Consider the following 15,974-nt stretch of genomic DNA (forward strand, 5'->3'; position numbering starts at 1 on the left):
TCATATAGACAAAGAGTGTAAAGTAGGGTTATATTACCTGATTGTAATGATCTGTCCAAAATTCAGATCGTAGTTGTTTACTTGAGCGATGAAAATAGCAGCCAAGGCCTCATACAGAGCGGTACCATCCATGTTAATTGTAGCACCTACTGGCAGGACAAATCTGGTGACGCGCTTATCAACTCCGTTGTTCTCTTCCAAGCACTTAAACGTGATGGGTAAGGTGGCAGAGCTGAAGACGAGCAGAAACAATACATGAGACATGCAGGTAATCACAGCAACATTTAAATTAAAATAGCAAAAATGTAAAGAGAGAAAAGGTTTTCACATACAATTATTTGCATTATTAGATATTAAAGATTCAAACTATTTAAAACACACTTAATGAAAGAAATTGGGTGCTGTGATGTTAATAAAAACACCACAATAAAAAAAGACAAAATTAAAAATGGCACAAAATCAGTTTCTTAATTAAAATGTTTCCTGTCCCTTTCCCCCACAAAATCTATAAGTTTTTTTTATCACAGTCTGCACATAAAAGCAGTATATGTGCAGACTGTGATCATAGATTAAAAGCGGTGGTGGATGCACTCCGACCGAAAATGAGAATATGAGAGTTCATTGCCTTCTCTGAGCACTTCCACCACTGCTTTTAATCTTTGTCCAAGGTTACTACTAGTAAACATACATCACTGGCTGTTAACCTGGAGTCAATTTCAACTCACCTTTTCTTCACTTGAGAAACACCCCAAAAAAACATACTCCGCTGTAATCAGGCATTGTAGCATACCCTTGATGCGCTAGGTATCTCGGGTGAGACCCGAATAATGAAGCATGCCACCAACTTGGTTAGTGGGTGAGGGGTCTTTTAAGAAAACCTAAAAGTGTTTTTTTTCACACTGACATGTGACAGACATCTCAAGCAGACAGACAAACAAAGTATGGTAAAATTAAAAATATTACATTATGATTTGCATATTTTATATTGATCTTTTTGCAGTACTTTAGGAAAGCATTTCCGCTTTCATATAGATCCCTTCGATCCCCTGATGAAAACTACTACTGTGATATGCTATGCAGCTGTGCACATCTAGGATGTTGTGTTGCTGCATGGGGAGCGGTACATGCTGTCACTGCCTGAGGATTGTTCTAAAGATAAATTGTCGTGGCTGCCTTGTAGATAGTGCAGCAGGTGAAAAAACAAAGCAGGGAGGTTCTCAGTCGAAAGGAAAAAAAGATCACAGTGTAAGTGATGGTTTGTAGTGTCATTGACTTACTATCATGGGTTTCCTAGAGTTAAAATCTGAAACTGAAAAGAGACATGCCCACACCACACCTGCTTGGATATCCAAACATAATAAAAGGTATGACAATGCACCTGGTAAACTAAATAAATGTCATTCATGAATTAGATGTAACTACTTTATTCTTACCTAGAAGATGTACCAAGGGCTGTGATCAGAGCCTGAAGGATTCCTCCAATAAACACCCAAGGGTTCTTCCGTGTCACCGCGAAGTAGAGCAAGGGAAGGACAATGACGGCATGGATGAGTAAACCAATTATGACTGTGATAGTGTACATGCCCAGCTGCCCACCAACCACACCCATATCCTCCATCTCAGCAATCTTCCCAGCAATCAAGAAGAGGATCCCAATGGGTGCATACCTACAAACAAATCAAAAGGCAATGTCAATGGGGCATGCACATCTCTGATTCATTAATAAGGGCTTTGCAGTGTCTCATACAATAGAGTTACTCCCCTCTACTGATCTTTAACCCACTTCTCTAAAGAAGGCCGCAGCACCCCAATAAATCAGACAAAAATTAAGGAAGCACCATGAAGCATGAACATAGTGTAAACAAGTAGGTTCAATGTATATTAAAAATATGCACATAGCAAACCCTACCGCTCAGTAATCAGCACTGACCTAGATTCGTTTGTCTGCTTGCCCCCTGTCCAGGCTCCAATCTAATTAGAAATGTGCATACAATTTGTCAATGCCTATAGCTTAAATGTAATTTCATAAAAATGTTTTCACATTATATTATATGGTATATAGTTTATTTCAAAGAGAGAAAAAAGGGGAAGGTGATTTTTTCCCACTGCTCTTCACAGAGTGACCCTGTTGTGCAGACGTCCATCGTCTAACACAACTACAATCCCACCAGCCACTCGGCCACCTTATGGATGTGGACACTGATGTGAATAGAGCCCCAAAGACACTTATCAAAACATTAGATAGTGATTACCAACACGATCTGCCATTCTAACTGAGCCATACATTTTGCTCTGCTTTAAAAAACTGACAATATACATGCTCTTACCTCTCGTATATTTAAAGAGATGTAAAAAATCCAATGCCTCAGAATCATCTGCTTAGCTGTAATAAGTAGATGTTGTACAAACATCCTATACTTTGTAAAATCAAATCTCATATTTACAGGATGATGCAAAAGCAACGCTCAGTAGTATGTACGCTTCTTAATCGCGTAATTAGCTAAATGTATAGTTTCCACCAAGATTTGATTAATTTTGGACATCTGTGAGGACCCCAGTGCCTGTCAACCAACTTGGACATAGATAGTTTATTGAGTTATAAATATCATGTACTTTCTTTGATCTTAAATGGAATCTTTGAGTTAACTTTGGCCTACCTGAAAGATGGATCATCCTACTCACTTCCATAATACATGACCTGTCTGCTTCCCAAGTCATGTGCCTTTATTTCTCTCACCAATCCATGAGAGAAAGATGCTTCGGATGATGCATTGTAATTAATGCACCTTCAGAATCAGTTTGGTTTTCTTGGAGAATGTCTGTGATTGCAGGTTGATATAACACATTTTTATTCAAACTTGTTTCAGACTGCAGAATACGCACTCTCCTGCAATCCCGGACAAAGATTTCTACCACAAAACCAACCCAAGCATCAATACTCTCCCATGCTATGGAGCAAGACTCCCCCATATACTGGCTGTGACATTTGGGAACAGCCATAATGGCAAGTGCTCAAATCAAAGATAGTCCCCTTGCAAACAGCCACCAAACAAAATATCCAAGTGTCAAAGACATGCCAGGGAATGGGCAGCACTTGATATATTGCAAATATCCATCATGCCACTAGTCCACATACCACACATAGCTGTGTGGGACATAAAGCAAAACTAATGGTACATCAACTTGCACTGAATCAGAAACTCCATTTAACGCCTAAGCCATTTGTTTCTCACACCTTGAACACCGTACCTTCCATGTCTAGAAACATGGAGCAGACTGCAGAGTGCTAAATGAGTCCCTGCATGTGACACCGCTTAACCAATCGGACCAGCACAACAAACCAGACCAACCTGATACAGAGAATTCGGCCAGTCACTGCAATATAGTGTGCAATTTCCTCTCCCATATGATGCAGTAAAACCTAACCACCAACACTCTCAAAATGGAAGCCAAGGTAAGGAGCTACTGAGGGAAGCAAGGATATAAGAAATATAACTACCAAGGCCAAGATTAGGATGTAGGTGCTGGAATACTGTGTGGCAGGAAATACCAAAACCAGCCCATATCCCACACATAAATCTGGCTATCCTGAGTTATTCTGTCCAGAATGTGAGTCAAACTTTACCAGGTAAAAAATGCATGTGGGTCCTCATTCTTGCAAGAATAACAGGCCGTTTCCCACTCCCGTTTACCTTTGCTTTAAAGAGACAGTAAATAGGTGCTGGGGGATCACTGTGGGTTGGGTGTGAGCAGAAGATGACAAGGGTGTCCAGGGTGAGGAAAGCTGCACGGGGCACTCAACCATGCTTCACCTATGATATATAAGAAGGTTGGCTAGCAGCTGGGCTGCGCTTGTGCCCACAGTTCCCTGAACCGTACTCCTGTGACGTTACCAGCCTGATTTTTCTGCTCGTTAAATTGGCCCCGGTGTTCCTGCACCTGGAAAGCTGTGCTGGAGAAACACTGAGCTAGCTGTGCTCAGTCGGAGTGTAGTGGAGTTAAACTTGTCTCATAATTGGTACCTTGGTATGGGGTGGCTAGGAATCCACAAACCAATCATTTAGAAGTCCTCATACACAAACTGGGTCTACCAATCAACTGTTTATACTGTCAGGGCCTAAGCTAACAGCAAGGACATTTCACGATAAACGCTATTCATCCAACTCGAGCCAGGCACAGAACTAGAGCCTTCCAAAGCTACACCTACCTCACTCCCTACACATCTGTAAGAATAATGCAAAATAGGCGAAACCACATTTTTCATGGGGGACAATCACATTGTTGGGCAAACTCCCATAGCACCTATCAGGGATGAGCTGATAGACATCCGGTGAAGCGATGGGGTATGTAAATGTAATCTGACCAAGACTGAACCAAAACTACTCTTTATTCTGCTTTACCCACCAGAAAGCAGCTGAGAAAAACACTATCCTTGGGATCAGGAGCACTATATCATGTAAAGTCACATCTAGAGCATGCTTACATCATTCGACTCTGCTGTACCGATAGGAGAACCTTCACAGATATGACTATGCTAAGCAAGTTCTGGACACCAGAACAAGAATCACTCAGGGGCTGCATACACAGAGGGCAAAGTTTAAGCACTGGATCAAGGTTAAGAGTGTGGGTAGTGCTTGCAGTACACCAAAGCCAAGGGCACCAGGCTTGCCCTGACAAAGGTTCCTGACCACAAAAGAAGTATTTCTGCTCCAAAGAAAACGTCCACTGGGCTAACAGGAGGCAAGTTCGAGTGCACTCAGAGAATCTTCACATCCATGGCTGGCTATGCCAAGCATAGCATAGTTGCTTCTTGATTATAACAGATCAAGGAGCATCAAATGTTTTCACAACCAGAGGACAGGACGTAAAGATCATGCAAAGTCAACGCATGGGAAATACATTTAGTAGGAGGATCACCAGCAACTCCCATGACCAAGGTGTTTGACCACAACAGAATGGTACCTGCAGACCACCAACCCCAGGGAGGGTTGTCATTTGACTCAGCAGAGGCAAGTGATAAGACACACACTGGATCATCAAAATCATGACTGCCTATTTCAAGCCAACCCCACACACAAGAAGAAGCAGCAGCAGAAGAGGGGTTCGGTCCTAGAGGACAGGCCTTGAGCTTTATTCAACGTAAGTAACTAGGAAAAGGTGACTACCCCATCTGATTCAGTTGTCTGGCTCCCATAGAAATGTCCCTGCAGACTAACGGATCCAGTGATGAATGCAACTAATCTATGGGCCGGCAAGTGCAAAGACAGTCAAAAAATGAGGTGCCGTTTGTAGAACTGAAGCACAGAACAAATACCGCCAGTAGCAAGCAGGGTGGAAATACTCAACATCTCCCTGTAAAGTTGCACGCAAGGTAAATTGATTTCATTTTATGTAAATTTGTTATAAATTATTAGAAACAAAATAGGAATAACATTGATCACTTACCACATGATGACCGCCACTAATCTCATGATGGCTTCATTCAGGCTGTCAAAAAAATCCTTCAGTGCCTTTCCTTGCTCCTTCATGTTCCCAATGACTAAGCCAAAGCACATTGAGAAGACCACCAGACCGAGAGCGTTGACCCCGTTCACAGCCCCCGGCACAGGGATCATTACTTCCTTCATCTTGGTCAAGGTCTGCAAGGCCTCCGAAACGTTGTTAATGGTGGCTGCTGCAATGGCTGTTTCGTTTTCCGTCAATGGTATTTTGTAAAGCTTCTTTTCATAATTTGTTTTGAACTAATGGAAGAAGAAATAATGGCACAATTTCATTTTCTGCTGTGTGTTAGATGACAAAACAGTATTTTTTTCTCCTGTCTATTTTATTAAGTTTTCCTTACCTAGTCATAACAACTAGGAAGGATTTGAGTATCCTCTAGACACATTAACAGTTAATGTTGTTCTCTCGGCTGAGCTGCGGAAATTAACTGTCTTCAATTAATGACTTGCATTGCCAAACCCAACAGGTCAGGCTTTGTCAATCTGTTTGTAGTATAGTTTGTTATTATTATTTTTTTGCAGATGTATGCCAGATATGTAAAAACAATAAAAAGCTTATTGAAATTAAAAAAATTAAAGGATACAACTAAAAAAATGCTACAATCTAAATATTGCGGTAATATGCACACAATTAAAAAATAAATAGTAATTTAAACATTGCACCAGGTTGCACTGTTTTGGAAGTTGTTGGGCACTCTAGAAAATAAATGATAAAAAGAAGATGGAAGACCCGCTATAAATCTAGAGGACAGCTAAAGTGGTTGCCCAACATCACTGACAATGAAGGGCACTCATTTTCACGCATATTTGCACATAATTATGCAAACAATGTCATTTCTGTGAAAATAAAATGTAAGTCAATCAAACAGGTGGGCTGGCCCATTGCCCCATGCGGTCTAAGAGATGGCGTTGAGGCAAAGAACATAAAAAGAGAGAAGGAACATACAGAGGAATAAATATGAATGAAAACAATTATTGGTGTTTTGATTTTTCATAAAACATCACAGAAACGATCTGACACAGATTGAATAATGGTACCTTCAAGTATGAGGGAGGCAGAAGATGCTGGTAGGGAATGAAAGGTAAGATTTACCAATATGCCATAAATTTAGGCATCAGACGAAAAGAGATATAGACTTTAGATTATACCCTGGTTTTAGATGTCACAGTGATACAAAACAATAGAAATGAATAAAGGGAGGAAAGGAGGAGAGTCTAGAAAAGAAGAACTAAAGAAAAGGATATCTGTTCTGGAAGGGTCTACAGTAAGGAAATAACAGAACAATCCTGAAGGCAAGGCAGACTGCCATGCAGAAATGCAGTAGATGAGAGAGCAGAGAAGGAGCTAAACAAAAAAGAATATTTTGTAATATCCGTGAAAGGGAGGTTTTAGTAACAAAGAGGAATATTACAATCAACAATGAAGGTTTACTAGATAGAGAATAGAAGAGAACAAAGTACCAATGCCTTGGGAACATAAATGAGGAAGATGTGTGAGGTTTTTGGCATGACTAATTTAAGTTAAACAATGGAATTAAGGAAAAACAGACACAACAGGATCTATAGCAGGAAAAGTGTGATGGGGACCAGACACTCCCACCCTCTATAGTTCACTCCTTCAGGTTTTTTTACATCCCCGCTTTCTCCCTTTGATATTCAGTATAGTTCAAATGTATTAATGTTTAGACTCAGGTCTTTAAAACATAAATACATGATGAATTAAATTTACATTAATATTAAAATTAACAATTCTTCTAATACAGATTCAGTCTTATTGCCCTACCCTATGCCCAGGCCACAAATACTTGGCTACACTTCAACAAAAAAACACGTCTTCCCTCAGGGTTCCTACATTTCTAGCCAATACACATTTTTAAAAAGTCTTGCCATGGCTAAAGCAACATCTAAAATTACATATCCTAAAAAAAATGCAAATTCATTATTGCGATGTTTTATGCCAGACTTTATAAAAGAAATGCAAAAGAAGCAATTGATGGACAGAATGCTGGACATACAAACATTCACCCCCAGACACGAGGGTCTTGGTTTAATCCATCATTCTTTTGCTCACCACACCAGCCTAAGACAAATTCAAAAAGAACAATTGAGTGACAGAATGCAGAACAATGTCATACATTCACCCCAGTACAGAAATCTTGGCCTAAATCCATCGTTTTTTTGCTCGCCATGCTATTCCAGTTTGGACCCAGCCATATGCAAATTAGTCTTGACCCTGTTCCTTGTGAGAACTGTCCAGCCCGAACTGCCAAGCCAGGTCCTCCCTGGACCGGAAACAAGCATCCTGGGTCCGTTTTCAGGGCATCACCCTTCATCAGCCAGGCTAACTTGAATCCAGTGGTGTTGTGAGCATGGGGTTCACATCTGGGCATACAATTCCCACTTAGGGCGACAAATGCAAAAGAAACAATTGATGGACATTGAATGCTGGCTATAAAAACCTTTGAGAAGAAAATTGCCCAACACATAGGGTTAGTCTTAATAACAATTGCGAGAAGATTATCTAGTCCAGCCACTTTAGTCAGATTTAAAGGGGTTATTAACTTGACCATAGATTGTACAGAGAAGGACTCCAATGCCTCCTCCTCCAATTATGGCCAGTTATCCCTCAAACTTTCCTCCCAGGGCTTGTAAATATCACTTAAGAAGGTTACCCAATCTGTTTCTGGAACCATGCATCTTACCGGATGTGTCACATTACCACATCCCTTCTTTACTAACTTCCAAAATGTTCTCATGTCCTTACACTGGAGGGTGCTATTCATGAGGTCCCAATTAGATTGATAATAGGCCTGCTTCTTAGCCCTAACCAGGGTCTCAAACACCATTTTTTTTATGATTATAGTTCTCAAGAGTAATCATAGGGTCCCTGGAGTGCCTGACTCTTCCTGCTTTCCTTAGCTCCTTCCTAACCTCAAGCACTCCTTATCAAACCACGGCTGCTTTGGGGACCATCTAGACTTTTTCTTTCTTACTTCCTTAGTACACAGCCTTGCTATTGGGGTCAACACTTAACTACTTCGCTAATTTTCTTAGCATACCATGCCAAGACTGTCAACCTTGTATCCCTCCCAAGATCCAGCTCACTAAGGATTTGATACTGCGTCAGTTGGGTCTTGTACCTTTCATCTATTATTGTTGTTAGACGTTTTGTGAAAGCAACTTCCATCAGGATTACCCACTCCCTTAATAATAAGTCTGCAGCAATAACCATTTTCAAACCCCAATGATTACTGCCCCTGATTCTGAGCACCTCAAAACCTTTACAGAGGTCAAAAAGCCATGCCTCTATAAACATAGTCTATTGGGCAGTGCTGGTTCCCATGCAGATAGGTTTGAGCTGCCGGTGAGTTCCCCATAAACATCAGTTTAAACCGACAAACCATAACCCCGGGATAAATTGCGTACGTTTCCCCTCTAACTTAGATTGAGCACAATCTGGGAAGATAGCATTTGAGATACCATAGAATTCTAGCATATGTGAGGCTCCCACGTCTACCTTCCCTGAAGCCAAATGGAGGTTGAAGTCTCCTAAAATTAGAACCGAGGGGGCCCCTCTCATTTCTGTCAGACCAACTATATCCCTCTGGAGCACCTCCCACATCTCCAACCAGGACTCTTCGTGGTTTATATATACATTAGGCTATTTTGCGGTAGACAGCCATCTTACAGATCCAAGGAGCAAGCCAATAGCCTTTCACTACTTGTCTGGATGATTCTTGCACCTTTACTACATTCAGTTGAGACTAGTGTCATAAGGTCACCTCTTATTTGTCCGGAACTTATTTTAGTTCCTCCTTTAGTAAACTGCATAAACCCACTTTGATGGATCAGATCACACACCAATCCAGTCTCCTGGAAGCAAACTACCTCATTGTACTCCCATAATTGAGTAAGATCTATTGTTTTTATTAAGTTCCCCAACACATGAACATTTCAGGATATGACCCCCAAGCGGCGGGTGCAGCTGCTACCTAGTTCATCCATAACCCCCAAAATAAAACACCCTCCCTCAAGATAAAACACTCTCCCTTTGACATTGTTTTCCCATCTTTCTCTTCCTTTTAACCCCTCGTGTTTTTCTCTCTCTTGGTCTGGATCAAAGACTGATGAGGAGAAAAATGTATCAGTCTCCAAAAATAAGTGCTGGTGGACCCTACCTGCAGCCACCAGCTCAAATGTAAGCACTGGTTGGTAGTGACCAGTCTGTGGCCCAATTACCAAAACTATCTGCGCACCCATTTTCATTTTAGATGCTCAGATTACTTGACTTGCAAGTGAAACTTTACTGGTAAGACAATTTACTCACACAATATTACCCTATAATGAAGTAACATTACATGGACATACATCTGCTCCGAAGGAATGTGAGAGGGCATTCCATGGCAGGAATGAATTGGAAAGTTGATAAACACCCACAAACTCATGAGTTTTCCCACAGCCCAGTTTCCACCCTGCGTAGGGCAAGAGATTACTGTTATGTGCAGGAATGATGGGAGTTTAGAGGATGGTGTTTCTCCATAGGGTGTAATACTACCCAGTTCCTACCTATACCTTCCATGTACTTATATATCTACATATTTATTTCTTTACTTCCACTGTAAAAAAAAAATTTGAAAAACACACAGTTGAGTTTCTCCAATGCACTACTCTATATTTCACCCTATACATCTCTCAATATATCCTCTACCTCCACTTTTTCACTGATCCCAAACCTCATTCTCCTACTATGATCTCCAAAATAACCCTTTCTAGACTCTTGCCTCCTCTATCCCTCCATGCATCACTCCAAACCTAAGATCTCCCAAACAACTCTTTCTAAATTTGTCATTCATTTATCCCTCCTTAGTCTCATTGTGCACCTCATTTTACTACTATGATCTCCTTAATCCATTTCTAGAGACTGTTCGCTCCTCCATTTCTCATTTACTCATCCCAAGCCTCTTCCTACTACTGTGATCTGCCAATGAACACTTTAAACCCTTCCCTCTTCTATCCCTCCATTCTCCTTTTCGATCCAACTAATAGGCTCACATGTCCACTCCTCAAATTAATTCATATTTACCTACGCTAATTCACCACTTCTCCTTTTGGGTTCCGGAGTAGCGTGCTACTTTCCGAAAAGCACTTTGACGCTTCGTCAGATGGAGTAAGCGCTTTATAAATATAATGACATAAAATGTTATAACTTTCTAAATTACTAAAGCTATTGATCGTCTTGTTGTATGGTACTCTCTTTCCCTTTTCATTCTCTCATTTCCTATTTTGTTTCTTTTATGGCTCTTCCTAGGTCCCAAAATAAATCACTTGTTAAAAAGGCCTAAGCTCAGTTCAGGCTTCTTTTGAAAGCATTCTGGCTCTTACACTTGTGCAGGCAAACAGCCAAAACATTCAGAAGATTTATTGCATGGCATTTGCTGCCTGTTTGGGATATCAATGGAGTGCAATAGTTCATTATATGGAAGCTGGAAAGATTAACCTGCACATTAAGCAGTGCATAAAACACATGAATGCCTAATACTGAATGCTGACTAAAGCTTGGGATAAATGTCAGCTTATTGGTGCGTGTCGGATGCCACAAAAGAGCGGAAGTTTTCTCCTTGTAAAGTTTAGAGCCAAGTGGGGGTGGCCAAGAACAGGAGTCAAAGAATGAAGAGTGAAGTAGATGAGGTAATGCCACCCAGCTCGTCCATTCCCTTTTGCAAGAATTTGTTGAACCTCACACTGGGAAAAGTGAAGTTCCATCACCAGCCCCAAAGTATTGCAGAAGTGCCAAACAAATGATATACATTTAACTGAAATCCTTGCATGAAATCATCTAAATATAGAATGGGCAGGTGTCCATTGACAAGACAAAGCAGATGATAAATCCCTCGACTTGCACTTTCAATCAGATACTGCACAACATTTGTCAATAACAATGTGTTAGATGCTATTGTGAACCCCTCATACCCTGGATGAACCAAGTGTTTAATGCACTGCAGCATTTTTTGCCATTGCTTGAAGTCTTACCTGTTTAAAGCAAGCTTCCACCATGTTTGGAGGGAACATATTTCTGTGGAGTTAAAGAAGGTGTACAGTGAGATTGTTTGATGATATGAAATAACATAACAGAAAGTACGTATGACTTTTCACAACAGATCTGTGTTTGCAAATGTGACTTTTTGACTTCCTAACAAAGCAACAACCACTGCCTACATCTAAGTGTTTATAGGCTGTGTTTAGAATTTCATAGGATTAGGTTATTGGTAAAATCCTGAAATCCCACCTTACAACTTTAGAGACTGGAGCACAGATTATATCAATGTTATGGCAGAACCTCCTCCACCGGGCCACGAGGCACACACCAGTTCTGGAACAGACAGTGACAATTGCTCCATAATTTTGACATTGGATGCCATGAGAGGAAGACTGAGCATAAAAGTGGGTCTGGTCAGCTCAGAGAAGGAGCCAGTTACCTGTGGATCTGTCTCTGGGCCTAGTGACTCCGCAGGTGTATCCCTAGGACCGCTGTGCATGTGTGACTGGCTGTTTATTAGAAACTCCTACGGCTGCCTACGGGCAGTGGAAAGGGGTGCCTGGGGCCCCTGCATGCATGCAGAAATTGGGAAATGGTGAACATGGGCCCTTCAGGCATCATCTTAGTAAATGTGTGATAGTGACTTGGGAATCTACTCCGTGCACCAATTCCTTGGGGTGTGGGTTCAAACCCCGGTGTGAGTAAACCAAGGAATTACCCATGTATCCAGTGTTTGCAGAATCCCTGTGATTCGTTCCCACCGATATGGCCATGCCAGTATTACCAGGCCTGGAGGTGTGCCCAGTCAGAAACTCTGAGTTGCACCAATTGGTCTTACAGGACTGGTTTTGAATTGAGCTGTTGACTTATGTGCACCACTGTCCCATCTCTGACTGTTGGCAAGAGGCAATGCTTCAGTCAAAGTCAAAATCAGGGCCCAAGATCTACACTTTTATTTCTAAAGGAGCAGACAGTGCAATCATTGACATGTAGGGCTAGTAAGATGGAAGTGAAATAAAATCAAACAGACGTTAAAGCACCGTTCATTTGTATACCTGGGAATCTTAAACTTTTTTGGGAAATGAGTAACATTTGTATATTCAACAAATGGTGAGCAAGTCAATGTGAAGAAAATACTAGCAATTTTCAATAATGCCAAGTTGGTACATTTTGCAATTTCCCATATTGAGAAATATTGCACACTTCGCACTTATCCACAATGTCGTACAACTTGTACCTCACCGGTAAAACTGTGTGTTTGTTGGATAACATAAATGTCAGGATTGTTGCAGACTGATTCCAGGCACACCCTAAGGATATGTTGGCATGTATCCCTGCTAGGCCACAGAGCACTTTCAGCACCCCTAACCTTACAGGGTAACAAATGTGTGTGCAACATGATAACCCTGATCCCCCAAAGAAATCATGATAACAGATCTAGAACTCTTTAGCTTGGTCTCTCATGCATACCTAAAGAAATACACAAGAAACACTCAGCAAGGCGTTTCAATTTTTACTGAAGCATTGTGATTCTTGTATAAATTATGTGTGCTGCGATAATCAATAGAATGAAACAGATAAAAGTAATTAGAATTACAAGAATGGTGAAAAAGATGAACATTTCCACCATTGGGCTAAGACAGTGAATATATGCAGGCATATTAATACTGTGTAGAGTGTACTCCTACCTAGCGCTGCCTAACCTAGTCTTGCCTAGGGTAGGTGATCTGCCAAACCCTACTGATGTGGTTTAACTCCCCACTGCCTGTGGGTAAGTGCCATTAGGCAGAGTGTCTTGGTATAGAGCTGGACATCCCTTGTGTTGGTAAGCAGGAATAAGCTGAGCTGGAATTCCAGCAAGCAGTGACCTCGCTGTGTCAGCTGAGTGCCAACAAGGAAGTGGTTCTGTTTATATAATGAACAGAGCCCATGTGGCCATGTCGCAAACCTCTGTCAGGCTGCAAATGTTTATTCTAGTTGTATAGTGTTGGCGCCTACTGGACAATAACATAAATAACATTTGCATTGTGAACTTTACCCCTTGTACTGAATGTTCAAGGTGTTGTGATAGAGTGCCTATGAAGTGGACATGGAAGAATGCAGATTCAGAGAATGTTATCCTGGATGGTCACACACACAAACGTATGTCAAAAGTCACTGTGTTTAAAAGAGACGGCAACTTAAGAAACGCGAGCATGTAAATGCTGGTGTTTCTAACCTGGCCTATCCTGACCAGATAACATCAATTACACTATAAATATGAACATTGCAATTATGCTTAATGCCCTGCTAATCATTTGGAGCCTATCACTCACCCCTATGGCACTAATTGCTTAGTCAGCAAAATTCAGCATAGTTTCAGGGTAGCATAAGTCACCTTGCAAACTTTAACATTTTCTAATTACATTAAAATTAAGTGAATTAATGTAAAATGTATAGCAGCAGTTTAGCACTTCCTCCACATAATTAGTTTGGAAAAAACTCCAATCTATCCTAGCCAGGCTGGGGCTGGACCCAAGTGTGGTGGATGGCTGAGTCTGGCTCATTTGAGCTGGGCCTAGATTTACTGACCTTGCTCCATGCTGGGCCCTACCTGTCACATGTCCAAACTTGGCTGCAAGCCAAGAGTCCAGGGAGTTGGAAGCACTTCGATAAGATAGGTCACGGTATAACAGATTGTTTTAAATGGAGTTTGGCATGCATACCATGCAAAAGCCGCCACGTTGCCTGTGTTGAAAGGGGTAGCCCAGAACCATGATGGGCGACCCTTCAAAACAACATCCCAAGTGAGCCAGACCCTCAGCCAGGTCAATCAGGAAAAACACCAACTTCGAAAGCAAGAAATGCCTATGTATCCCTATCAGACCTAGCTAGCAAGATTAGAATGCAGCACGCAATACGAAGCTCCCAACAGCTACAGTTTGGGGATTGCTGGTATACACTGAGGACTATAGCCCCTTCCTTTTCTACTACACGGTCACAAATCAGAGAAATGTTTCCCTGTGGGACTAATTACAACTGGCCATTAAATTGCGATCCAAGTAGTTGGATGTTTGTTGCTCCCAGTAATTATCAGGTGCATTATAGATCGCACCCTTCATTACATTTCAAGACGTCAAACCTGCTGAAATTTAACAAGGGGAAAATTTCCAGTATTTAACGGGACATGCAGATTTTGGTACAGCAAGCACCAAAATCCCAACAATTCCCCAAATAATCAAAACATTCAGTAGTTATAGTATCTGATCAATTCCGAACCTGGCGTAGAATTGTATTGGATACCATTAATATCACTTCCCGCTCGGGCCACTTGTAATCCAAACCTACATCAGTAGCCATAATTAAGCACACTTATGCAATCCTACATTTTGATTGAATCTACACAGTCACACGTGGATTCATGCTTATAAAGACTGTAGGTTGCGAGCCTTCGAAATAAACGTCCCCTTTAAAGATGTGGGAAACTTCTTTACAGATAAACTGAATGTCTTTAATCTAGACTCAGCATAAAGAAAGGATACTTAGTGGTATAAAAGCGCACACACAAGAAGTTCAATCCCTCCTGATAACTCCGGGAGGTAGGTCTGCGGGGGACGGTGTTGAACTGGTTTCAATCCTTCTTAACCGACCGTCGGCAGGTGATCTGGGCTCCTCCGTTCTCCGCGGAAATGCCTTCGCTAGAGGTGGGGGTGCCTCAGGGATCCATCCTGAGCCCCACCATTTTTAACATTTATGTGGCCCCTTTGGCGAAGGTCGCGGAGGCATTTGGAGCCCGGGTCATTTCATACGCTGACGACACCCAGCTCCTGTTCACCTGCAGGAAGGGAGAGGTTTTTAATGGCGACAGAATCAGAGACTGCCTGAGTGCTGTTTTTGCATGGTTTCAGCACCAGAACCTGAAATGTAACTCGGATAAGTCTGAGTTGCTCTTTTTTGGTTGCGCTGAGGACCCTGGCTGGAAATCATGGTGGCCTTCCGACATGTTCCCCCCTGAGAAACCATCTGCCCAAGTAAAATATCTGGGTGTGGTATTCGACGACAGTCTTTCTTTTCGTCCCCACATCACGGGCCTGGCGGGGAAATGTTTTGGTATATTGAAGATGGTGAGGAAATTTCTCCCACTGCTTTCCCTTCAATATCGCAAGAACATCGTGCAAGCACTCGTGGGTTCGCGTTTAGATTACGCTAACGCACTTTTCGCTGGTCTGCCTAAATATCTGGTATCCAGATTGCAAGTTGTCCAAAACTCGGCGGCCAGAGCCATCTTTGGCCTCCCACGGAGAGCCAGTGCCTCTCTACTGCGCGGCAGGCTGCATTGGCTGCCTATCCCCAGCAGAATAAGTTTCAAGGTCCTAACGTTGGCGTTTAAAGCCCTCCACTGCATTGGCCCAGCTTACCTCAGGAAGCGGATTGTTCGCTACGTTCCCCGGAGGAGT

At 41.9% G+C, this 15,974-nt stretch overlaps 1 protein-coding gene across 1 annotated transcript in view; it reads right to left on the reverse strand.

Annotated features, from left to right (window-relative positions):
• The window catches only part of SLC1A3 (solute carrier family 1 member 3), a 146,262-nt gene that overhangs the window by 11,702 nt on the left and 118,586 nt on the right, over nucleotides 1-15,974 (reverse strand). The window contains exons 5-8 of the mRNA XM_086960542.1: nucleotides 11,532-11,574; nucleotides 5,446-5,741; nucleotides 1,434-1,667; nucleotides 38-232 (exon numbers count right to left, since the gene is read on the reverse strand). Coding sequence (XP_086816668.1) covers nucleotides 38-232; nucleotides 1,434-1,667; nucleotides 5,446-5,741; nucleotides 11,532-11,574 — 768 coding nt within the window. The remainder of the gene's footprint in view (nucleotides 1-37; nucleotides 233-1,433; nucleotides 1,668-5,445; nucleotides 5,742-11,531; nucleotides 11,575-15,974) is intronic.

The sequence above is a fragment of the Lissotriton vulgaris genome, chromosome 3_1, assembly GCF_964263255.1.
Source record: "Lissotriton vulgaris chromosome 3_1, aLisVul1.2, whole genome shotgun sequence".
In the NCBI taxonomy this organism is placed as follows: domain Eukaryota; kingdom Metazoa; phylum Chordata; class Amphibia; order Caudata; family Salamandridae; genus Lissotriton; species Lissotriton vulgaris.